Source organism: Cajanus cajan, chromosome 3 (genome assembly GCF_000230855.2).
Source record: "Cajanus cajan strain Asha chromosome 3, NIPB_CcT2T_4, whole genome shotgun sequence".
Lineage (NCBI taxonomy): Eukaryota > Viridiplantae > Streptophyta > Magnoliopsida > Fabales > Fabaceae > Cajanus > Cajanus cajan.
In genome coordinates, this window is record NC_138519.1 from 29,739,422 (window position 1) to 29,751,671 (window position 12,250).

The window sequence follows — 12,250 nt, forward strand, 5'->3', positions numbered from 1 at the left end:
CTAGGCAAAAGTTAGGGCAAGACAAAAAGCCCGCCAGTACAAGGGTACTAGGCAAAACAAAGGCAAAATTATCCCCGCTAGGACATGTCCTAGGCAAAAATTAGGGGCAAAAGAATAAGATATAAAAACAAAGCAAGCAACGATCACTTGAACCGAAAACCAAAAGGCGGTTCAAGTGATAATCTTCTCAAAGCAAGCGTCTTGCAGTATCTACACTCCTGGCTCAGGCATCTCACCCGAAACAACTAGGGAAACGGGAAGAGCAGCAATTACAGATATAATTGTTTAAGCCAAAAATGTATAGCCTACCTTGGCCAGCCATTCTTCAGAAATTCCTCTTGTAAATCTTTCTGTATGAACATTTGTGAATATCAATAAAATATCCATTTGTTTCTTTTCTCTCTTGACCATGTGATTATGCCTTTAAATTGATGTTTCTAAAAATTGTACGAAACTCTTAATAATCGGCCAATAAAAGAAAATTGGAGGGGTTCCCGTAAAATCCATAATCTCCTGCATAAAGGCTCACAAAAAATACTCCCTCGCGTCAATGACAGAAAGTCCTCCAAGAAGAAGAGGACAGGGAGAGCCACTCACTTTTCTAACTAAATGAACAAAAAATTGAATTGCATTTGTGCATCACACACACATTAGTTGCACATTCAAAGACCTTATCATGAGGCAAACTGCATAAAATAGAAAAATAGAAAATTGCTTGTGTATGACAGCAGCAAGCAAAATACAAAGATTCAGAAAATCCAACAATCAGTTTGCACAGAATAACTGAGCCTGGAGAGGCTTGCCGAAACAATACTCCTCATCCCCCACATCTCAAAATAATTGAGCCTGGAGAGGCTCGCAGAAATAATACTCCCCAGAGAAACCTCAACTCACGCTCTTGGACTCAAAATCCCCAGCAAGAGCTATCAAAGCAAGATCGACGACATTCCCAATGGAAGTACGATCACCCAAGCAGAATATCCAAGTCAAAGGACTTAAACTTCCTCAGTGAAGATAGCTCTCCAACTCAAGTGTCGAGTGAGGCTAAGCCTGTAGAGGCTTCCTAAATAATACTCTGGGATACATAAGATCCCCAAATCCCCAGTCGCCTACTCAAGAGGCATCCCTGCAGAAGGAGAAGAAAATAAAAATCAATAATCATTCCCCAAATGGAATCTGGCTCTCAGCCAATCATTGAACGTCAAGCTGATACGCCTAACAGAAGAGGCTAATCAAAATCAACGACAAAATCCCCCAGTGGATAACAGCCTACACAGAGGCAGCAAAAAATCAGAAAACCAAAAGAGACACCCGAACAAGGATAACCGGGATACTCCATCAACGTCGAAAGGACGTCAGCCAATCATAAGGCACCGCTCACATCAGAAAGAGCATCTTTGTGTCTATACCCCAAAGGAATCAGAAATTCCCCAGTGGGCACCAACTACGCAATGGAAAGTTGGGACACAAGAACCTATGAGTAACTGCACATCCCCTAGACGGATCCCTGCGTTATCCAGCCCTTAGTGGCACAAAATCAAAAAACAACCGTCGAAGCAGCATCGTGGACTGTGGAGACAAAATCATCACGAATCCTTGGAAAGGAGATATTCACGCTACCCCCGTCGTCACAAACACGGAGGTATGCAGCTTCCGGCTCGGGCAATGAGCGAAGCTATCTCTGGAAAAGGGGTACTCACTGCTCGCCGTTATCACAAAGGTACTTAGTTTCCGGCTCGAACAAAGAGTGAAGCTAAGCCTGGAGAGACGGTACTTACAGCTTCCAGCTTGGGCAACAAGCAAAGCAAGGCCTGGAGAGGCAAAACTCACACTGCTCACTGTCGTCCCAAAGGTGCTTGGTTTCCGGCTCGAACAAAGAGCGAGACTAAGCTTGGAGAGGCGAAACTCACACCACTCACCGTCGTCACAAAGGTACTTAGCTTCCGGCTCGAACAAAGAGTGAAGCTAAGCCTAGAGAGGCGGTACTCAACCATCAGCGTCATCAGAGGCGCGTTGATGTCCAACTTCCAGCTCGAGCGTCGAGTGAAGTTGACCTTGGAGAAGGTAAACTCAGCTACCGAGGATGTCAGAAGCGCCGAGGTATGCACCCACCTGGAGAGGCTACTCGACATTTTTCCACCGGAAGACGCTACAAGTCAGAAGGTCGGCACAATACCCGGACAATTGGGTCAACTCCTTTACTTGTCAGCCGATACACCAAAAGGCCGTCCGACTAAGTAAAGGGGGGGCAGCTGTAGACCCCTAAAATTGTCCGGGCCGGAAATAAAGCTTGAAGACTCTCGAAGACTGAAGGATAATCAGCCAGAAGGACTCCTGGAAAGCCCTAGGAGGGTTCTCTGTAGGTCTAGAGGTCTTAGAATAGCTAAAAATAAGGAAGTGGAGGGAAAAAGCCCAATACGGCCGTACTGAACTTAATACGGCCGTATTGAAGCTTCAATACGGCCGTACTGAAGTCAGTACGACCGTATTGACACTTCAATACGACCGCTGCGAACTCAATACGGGCGTATTGAAATTTCGGACTTTCAATACGACCGTATTGAACTCCAATACGACCGTATTGAAGTTCAAAAATTTCAATACGGCCGTATTGGCCCTGTAGGCCGTACTGCGCCTATTCCCTATAAATATGACGTCAATTGGACGTCATTCCACACTTTTTCACGGAGTTTTGACTCCCTCCTTGAGTATTCTGGGGTTTTTGAGCAGTGTTCTGCCCTAGAAATCTCTCTGGGAGTCGATCCGACGAAGTTCTTGAGCCCCGAGCCATTTTGCTTGAGGATCGAACCTAGTCGAGGGGAAATCTTTTGATTCCCTTAGTTAAAATTTTGTTCTAGGAGAGCGAGGAGTGGGCTTGTAGAGCGAGGGAACGCCAAAACGCTTCCCAGTTCTTTGCAATATATAAAAGCACGCTTCAAGAGGTTTCCTTTCAATCCTTCCTTTTACTGCTTTCTGTGTGCATATTTAAAATGTCATCATGTAGATAGTCAATTTATAATTGTTTAGAATAAATAGGGGTAATTTAGTAATTTTATACTGTTCTTTTAAAAATAATCTGTCATAGGGAACCCGAAAGGGGCGCCGTGGGGTGCTAACACCTTCCCCACGCGTAACCGACTCCCTTACCCAACTCTGGTTGTAATGGCCAAAGTTGATTTTTAAATCAATTGCCTTATCCCTTTTTCCAATGTTTTGAGTAAAACATTGGTGGCGACTCCACGAACCCTCCTTTTACGAAAACCACTAATCCATGGAGGGTCCCGCTTGGGATTAATATGGATTGGTGAGCCTTTTAATAAAATTGCTCGTTTGACGAGGTCTCAGTTTGAGAATAAGTCATTCTAGCAATCCACATTTTCAAACAAATAAAACGAGTCCAACCATCCTTCGCGAATGCCGAAAGCCCGTTTCGGGCCGGTGGCGACAAGAAGCATAACCCTTCAATAATGCAAACAAAGCAAGAACAAAGAACACATGATTTTGGCATACTAGTTCATCTGAACCACTGAGATTGTTTGTAATTCTTGATCATGTTCGACTATCTTTTCAAAGATACAAGTATTCTTTAACAAGCCACTTCTAGTTCAATCCAAAGCTTGCTTTGATATTCCGCTTCAAGCAAACTACTCAAGTATTCTTTGAAAAACAAAGTCTTTCCAAGCTTCAATCACCAAGTATTATTTAAATAATAAAGTCCAAGCATACCAAGAAGACATGGGCTAGGCTTGAAGGAAAAAGGCCCAAACTCATGATTGAGCTTTGGGTATCTTTTAGTCCATTTCTTATTCCTTGTATTTTCTTGTTCTTTTTTATTTTGACCTCGTGTTTTGGGCCAAGTAGTGTAGAAATTTAATTCCTTATATTTTCTTCTATGGGTGTAATTAGTAGTTTAAGGGGATGCAACTAGTACGTAGAAGATATAGCTAAAATGATTTGTATTTAGGCCAACAGAGGTGGTACCTATTCCTATAGTCACATGCCCAACACATTAGTCACACCTTTAACATTTGCCACGTGGCAAGCTCTTATAGGCTATTCTAGATCTGTGTCACATGGTAGCACATGACACACGGCACATGGATCCTAGATCCATGAGAGTTGGGGCCTAATATTTGAAATCAAATTCAATTTTGGGGTGCACCATCTTAGCTTGGTTGGTAACCTTGGTTCATTTCTAACCATGGTTTGCTTATCTTGCTCTGTAAGCTAGGTTAGTCTATATATACGAGAAACCTTGTAATCCTATGTCACTTTTAATCATTGTTAGCAAAATCATTATTGATTCTAACTTCAAAAGTCTTGGGTTCACTCTATGAGAGTGTGACTCCTTAAGTTCTTTCATCAAGGAACTTTTCCTTGTGGAAAGAACATCATCTCTTGGTTTATCATTTGCTTGAAGGTTGCACCACTTCTCCACTATCCAGTCTTCCATTCAAAGTTTTATTTTCAAGTTTTGTTGGCATGGATGAAGATTGAAGGATGTAGGATGCAAGTGGAACAAGACGCCTACCATTTCTCACAAGTTTCCATCATTAGGTTAAAAGATGTTTTTGTTTCCCGTTGCTTAGTCGTTATGCTATATAGTAAGTGTTGTGACTTGTTGGCTCATTACACTTCGTATCTAGAGATAGAATGGAGAACACACTACAAGAAATGTTACATGTAGCGACATATAAAAAGTGTCACTATAGGTACAATATATGTAGGTATATGTTTATTTGACATATAGATTACACACAGCTTTAGTATTGATTTTGAATGAAATTTAACAACGTATTTTTTGAGTCACTATAGTCTATACTCATACTTTTTAATAATATACCAACATATATTGTAGTCATTGTGTGGATAAAAGTAATTTTTAGTGACATATATAGTGTCACTATAGGGTGTGTGTCACTGTATGAGAATTTTGTTGTAATGACACCTTATATTTATTCTGTTAGAATATAACTTTTAAGAAATGTAAGGGCAATTGAGTACTTTGTTTAGTTCTTGTAACACCCCAATTTTTATACTTTAATTGAGGGTAACTTAGTAACTTTTAGGGGTGATTTAGTAGCCCAGAACGGGCCGTTCTTAAATTGGAACGGGCAGTTCTAAACCACCAAACTGGCCTATAACCCTAGATTGGAACGGGGCATTCCAAAGATGAGAACGGCCGTTCCAGGGATGAGAACGGACCGTTCCAAATATGGCCGTTATGGGTTTAATTGCAATCCCAGAACAGGCCGTTCGGATTTGAGAACAGGCCGTTCTGGATGTGAATTTTACATATGACGTGAGATTTCAGAATGGGCCATTCCTGATTTGAAACAGGCCATTCCATGAAACTTGATGCCTATAAATTGAGTGCTTTGGAACTCCCAAAATCATATTTTTCAGTTCTGACTTCTTTCTTCTACATTCTCTTCTTTTCCTTCTATAGTCTCTGAAGAACGAGGGGCACTTAGAGGAGGAGACCAAGGAGATCTCTGTTTTAGTTTCAACTGCTGTTTATCCAGGTACGGGAGAAAAGAAGATTTTTTATATGTAGAGTTACATATGGGAATTGGGTAGAGGAAAAGTCCCTTAGGATTATGAGTAATTTTATAATTAGTTCTGTTTGGAGAATTATTGGTCTTATGTGATTCTGTATGTATTTAGGACTACGAATATATGATTAATTTGTAAAAATGATGCTCTGAGAGAGAGAACAAAATTATAGAAAAGTGCCTGTAAGTTAGGTTTTGGAAAAATTGGATTATTTATGTTTGAGGAGTTAATGATCCCATTAGATACTGTATGTGTCGAGGATTAGAAATATATATTTAATTTGTAAGAATGATGATCTGGGAGAGAGAACGAAATTGTATAAAAGTGCCTGTGAGTTAGGTTTTGGAACAATTGGGGGTTTTACTGTTTATGTTAAGATTATATTAAATGTGTAATTCCATTGATTATTATATTAATTGATAACATGATGTTACGAATGGTATGTTATGACTTAACTACCCAATTAATTATGATGTGAGTATGTGAACATGAAATGAGATGTTGTGTGGAATGTGAATGTGATGTGATTGAGGTTCTTCACACTTATGACCAGGGGTGAGCACGACCCTGGATTGTTACATGGGTATCGTGACCTTGGATAACATGTCAGGGTGAGCACGACCCTAGGTTAGGGGTAACGTGACCTTGGCACAGTGTTATATCAGGGGTGAGCATGGCTCTGGATTGTTACGTGGGTATCGTGACCTTGGATAACATGTCGTGGGTGAGCACGACCCTGGGCTAGAAATGCTACAGGGGAAACGTGACCTTGGCACAGTGTTATATCAGGGGTGAGCACGGCCTTGGATTGTTACGTGGGTATCGTGACCTTGGATAACATGTCGGGTGTGAGCACGACCCTGGGCTAGATATGCAACAGGGGAAACGTGACCTTGGCACAATGTTATATCAGGGGTGAGCACAGCCTTGGAATGTTAAATGGGTAACGTGACCTTGGCATAGTGTGAAGTGCAAGATTTGTGATGATTGGGGTGATTACGAATTATGACGTGATAATGATGCATGATTGATCGAGTTATGATATGTTGAAATGTTTATGAATATTTTATTAAGTATAGAGTTATAATGAGACGATATGTTGCGTTTTCCTTATGTGCTTTATATATAGATGCTTTCTTTTCTCACCGTACAAATTGTGGATGTTTTAGGTGAGGAAGATCCGGCTTTGAGTGGCATCTAGGATGCCAACAGTTGAATTGTAGGTGTCCTCTGATATTGTGACCTCGGGGAAGAAAATTCTAGGATATGGAATTTTTATATGGATTTGGAGTTGTATTTATTATTTTTAAAAATAATATGTAAACTCTTATGTTTTATTTTCCAATGTTCATTTTTCAATCATTTTGGATATTGAAGAACATTTGTGAAGGTTTTTACGTGAACTCTTTTACCAACTGTGAAAGTTTATTTTCCATAATTTAATTACATTATTACGATATATGTGTTGGGGTAGTAAGGGTGTCACAGTTTCACAGCTTGAACTCTAATACGAGATATTTCCTTAAATTGAATTTTTATCTGTTCCACTACTTAATATTTTCCTATATCAAGTTTTATACTTTGAATTTACAAAACTCATATCTAAAATCTAATTTTCATATTCTAGATTTAACTCCATTTAAACATAAAGAATTTCAAAGTCAAACGCATAATCTATTTTGGAAAGAATGACTCTTACGTTACGATACCAAACAATTGTGGTTTTTGCATGTCATGTTTGTGGCATCATTGTCAGGGACTATGTCTCTTGACTAGGTGATTATTTTTTTTTCTCTAATAAGAACTAGGCATTATTTTTTTCTCTTTATTTTTTTATCTCCAATATTTGACTCCTTTTTCTAACTTCCCGCATTTTTATCTTGTGAAGGATTCTTCTATTTATTCCCATATCACACCATCTAAGAGAACACTTCAAAGAAGACCCTAAAGTTGAAAATTTATCCAAAAAATGTCAATAATGCAAAAGCAAAAAAGTCATCAAAGTTCTAAATGTCCAATAGAACAGTCTAAACACAACAAGATAGTGAACAAAACATCTAAATAATTAAAAGAGAAATTTTAAAAATAGAATACATATAACCACTCATAGACTAATATAATAATTAAAAATATTTTTATGTAAAACATAAGGAAATCCAAATAAAAGTAGAGATGGTTTACCACAAATGTGATGATAATAAAAAAGAAGAAATGGAATGTGACAAAAAATGTTGTAGAAATTAAAAACTCAACAAATATATATACAATCTAAAAATATAGAGAAACAACCCATAAATAAATAAAAAAAATAAATTGTAAGGATGATGTCCTTCATGGGCACAATAAATGTCTTTTTATGAAAACTCATAATCAATTCTAATTTAAAAACTATATACACACTAATTTTAATTTGAAAATCACATAATATAAATAACTTAAATATCATGACTAGAACGTATCCTAATTATAAAATTGTGTATGTTCTAATTCTAATATGACAATTTGAACATAAAAGATATCTAAAAATAATTATAAATGATTTGAATGAATATATTCCTATGTCATAAGTATTTTGTGTTTGCTGTTTATTATTTTGTTTTCCAATATCTCGAGCACTTGTTAGTATTTGTTTTATTTAAAGTATTAAACAAATTGATGTAAAAAATTTGCATTGCCAACCAATCGGAAATAATGATAATTTAAATGTAACTTTTAGGTTGATTATTATTAAAGTCAATCAACATGCCATATATGATTCTAATGTAGGATTGGTGTAAAAGTCAATATTTACACCATCAATACATAAATTATTTTGTTTTAAAATATGTTGGAAGAGAGAAATTTGAATTTAACTAAAGTGCAATGAGATTATAGTTAAACATTTTATACATCGTTATTCAATCACATATTACTATACACGTATGTATGATAAAACTTTTTGAATTTTATTATAGCAACTATCTTAAAAGTCATATTTCATATGTGATTTGTTATTAGGCAAAAAGTTTAATTTTTCAACATAATACTTAAGGGAGATAGTAATTGAATTTAATATCCCTAAATTAGTTATTTTTTTTGAAAATACACAATCAGTTAAGAAAGGTAACTAATAGGACTTATCCTAAAGTTTGTCAATACTTGCATATAAATTAAACCGTTATTGAAAATAACAAAAAAAAACCAATTGTTAGCCAGCAATTTTTGCTAATAAAGTCTTATATGCCATATGTTTGACCAAAATTTTACTTTTATTAAGAAAAAGGGTTTCGTGTTAAAGACAAAACTGATATAGGAATATCGTTGCATATAAAAATACAGATAGATTAAAGCACAAAATGATTGAATTTCTAGAAAAGTAATGACTAGATACATGATCCTTAAAACAATTTAAGACAAACAAAAACAGGTAAAACTTGCGTAAAATAAGTGATTAGGTCGACTAATATTGGCAAGTAGCAAGAATATAAAAGTTGCATAAAATCCAATGACTTGGTGTGATTTTCCCGTGTTTCTTTTCAATCACTTCTCATAATGGATGTGAAAGTAACTCTATGTTATGTTGTTCTTTTATTATTTTCCTTGTCTTCAGCAGAAGATGTGAAAATCGTAGTTAAAGGGGTAACATCCATTGCTACAACAGATAATAATTTTATTTGTGCGACTTTGGACTGGTGGCCTGCTAATAAGTGCAATTACAATGACTGCCCCTGGGGACAAACAGGCATTTTGAATTTGGTATTTAACATTAGGCACCAATGAACATACGTATTTTCGTCTTACATAATTTGAATAAAAAAATTTAACTAGTTGTCCCATGTTTTGTTTTGTCAACTTTTGCAGGACTTAAGTAACAAAGTTCTATCAAATGCCATCAAGGGTAAGTTCTATTTTTCTCAGCTCTAATCATATGATTATTTTAAAAAGAAAAAACATGCAAAAAAATATTGTTGACCCTTTTAGGCTATTTGTTTTTGTATCGATAATTTTCATTGTCCTCATTCTTTAGTTTAGTCGAGGCAAGATGTGGCATTTTAATGGTCCGATGTGTAACATATATCATATGATCATGGGTAGACAATATCAATTTATGAATTTCACATTTTTTATCATTCCAAACTTTGGCAGCTTTTAATCCCCTGAGGATCAGATTAGGAGGTTCAGTGGAAGATCAAATTGTTTATCAATTTGGGAAGCAAAAGAAATGTCCCCATTTCAAAAAGAAAGAAGGTGGTCTTTTTGGTTTCAGCACAGCATGCCTTCCCAGAATGAGATGGGATGAAGTACATGACTTTTTTAACAAAACTGGGTACTTGTTTAATTACTTACCATTCTTTTCTCAACAGAGCGTACTATGATATATGTTACTAGCATGCTACATTCAATTCTCACATGCATCTATGTTTGTTTTGTATATTTATATTTCAGAGTGAAGTTAATTTTTGGCTTGAATGCTCTCGCTGGAAAGAAAAATTCTGTGGAAGACAAGTTGAATTGGGTGGGAAACTGGAATCCAAAAAATGCCATAAGTCTCATGAAGTACACAATATCAAAAGGATACAAAATAGATTCATATGAATTGGGTAGCTAAATCAAAGCCTTGATTAATTTATATTCTGCTTTTGATATTTGAATGACGTATACACACACACACGTAAACTGCTTTTTATTTTCCCCGATCTATCCCATGTGCATTATGATTTATGGTGCTTAATAGGAAATGAGCTATGTGCTGCGGGGATAGGAGCCAGGGTAGACAGTGTTCAATATGCTAAAGACATTACTAGGCTTAGACGTATAGTTAATCTACTATACCCTGATGTTTCTAGAAGGCCTAAAGTGTTAGGCCCTGGTGGTTTCTATGGTAAGGAGTGGTTTGAAAGCTTCTTACTGAATGTTGGGCCTGGTGTGGTTGATGGAGTGACCCACCACATTTACAACCTTGGTGCTGGTATGTATATATGTGTGTATATATATATATATATATATATATATATATATATATATATATTGTACTTTTGGACAATAGCTATAGCACACATTTCACTAGTTTGCTAGCTCTTAATGATTGGTTTTTTTTAAAGGCGTTGACAAGGATATTATCAACAAGCTTCAAGACCCATATTACTTGAGCCAAGTTGCTGAAACTTTCAAAAGTGTTGCTCAAGCAGTCAAGGAATTCACGCCATGGGCAGCACCATGGGTTGGGGAAGCTGGAGGAGCCTATAACAGTGGTAGCAAAGATGTGTCTCACACTTTTGTTAATGGGTTTTGGTTAGTCTAATATGCCAATGAATTGAGTTTTTTGCTTCCTTTTCAAAATTTTCAAGTATATATATATATATATATATATATATATATATATATATATGTGTGTGTGTGTATATGTATATGTATGTATGTATGTTAAACTATTTTAACTTAATAACTAGGTACTTGGACCAATTAGGCATGACATCAACCTTAAACCACAAGGTTTATTGTAGACAAACTTTGGTTGGAGGAAACTATGGCTTGCTAAACACAACAACCTTCATCCCTAACCCGGATTATTATGGGTAAGTCATGTCATGTGTGTGTGAAAGGAACTTGTTACTGATGAATATCCAATTCATTTAGAACTTACCTTAGCAAGGACAATCAATATGCTTTAATTGTTATATTTTTCAAATTAATATTCTACAAAAAATTATGAAACATCCAAATTGATCAAGACTTAGTTATCAATTCACATGTCTTTCTAATGATAACACCTTTCGATTGATTAGAGCGCTTTTGTGGCATCGACTCATGGGAAGCAAAGTCCTTTCAGTTTCTCATGAAGGATCACCATTTTTACGTGCATACGCACATTGTTCCAAGAAAGGGGTAAGCTCATTTATCTCAAAATGTCTTGTTTTTTTTTTCTCTATTTTTTTATTACTCTTCATAAAAATAAAACTACTCGTATAGACATTAACAACATCATGCTACTGAAACATAAATATCATATCATAAATTGTAACAATTATTTGGGGAAAACTACTTAAATAATGTAAAACTAAGAAGTTTCCATATCGTTTTAAGGTCAATGCGTGCCATTTGTTCTTAATCCTTTTTTTCTTTTTCATTAAGCACTTGTTGTTGTTCTCCTTAATTTCAGCCCGGTGTCACTATGCTACTTATAAACATGTCCAATTCCACTACTTTCAATGTATCCTTCGTTGATGACATGAATTTGTACCCTGTCTTGGAGACGGTACCAGGAAGAGTACCAATGACTATGAGGGAAGAATACCATCTAACACCCAAGGATGGAAACATTCGAAGTGATGTGGTGTTGTTGAATGGAACTCCACTACAGCTGACAGAATCACTAGACATCCCAGAAATGAAACCACGATTGGTGGATGCTTCTTCTCCTGTCAAAGTAGAGCCTGACTCAATTGTATTTGTTTATACCAAGAGCTTCAATGCACCAACATGTGGATAATAGGCACAAAATATTATTTAGTAAAGTACGAAACAACAATTTGTACATATATAGAGCTTCATTAAGCCAGCACATGCACATAATATCAATCAGCAACAAGACAACAAAACCTTAAAAAGTTATTGTGGACAATTACTTTTAATTCTAATTACTATCTAGGTAATAAATTTTATTGAACAATTTGAAGTTGATTTATTAGAACGATTACTCAATTTATGTATATAT

The 12,250-nt window shown here is 36.2% G+C and overlaps 1 protein-coding gene across 1 annotated transcript; it reads left to right on the plus strand.

The window, feature by feature from the left end:
• The first annotated feature begins 9,087 nt into the window (after positions 1-9,087).
• LOC145956222 (heparanase-like protein 2) lies at positions 9,088-12,025 on the plus strand. The gene is made up of 9 exons (XM_083071786.1): positions 9,088-9,291; positions 9,397-9,433; positions 9,682-9,862; positions 9,982-10,136; positions 10,271-10,504; positions 10,638-10,827; positions 10,986-11,111; positions 11,322-11,421; positions 11,696-12,025. Exons 1-9 carry the CDS (start codon positions 9,088-9,090, stop codon positions 12,023-12,025), a joined length of 1,557 nt encoding a protein of 518 aa, XP_082927912.1.
• The last annotated feature ends 225 nt before the right edge of the window (positions 12,026-12,250 follow it).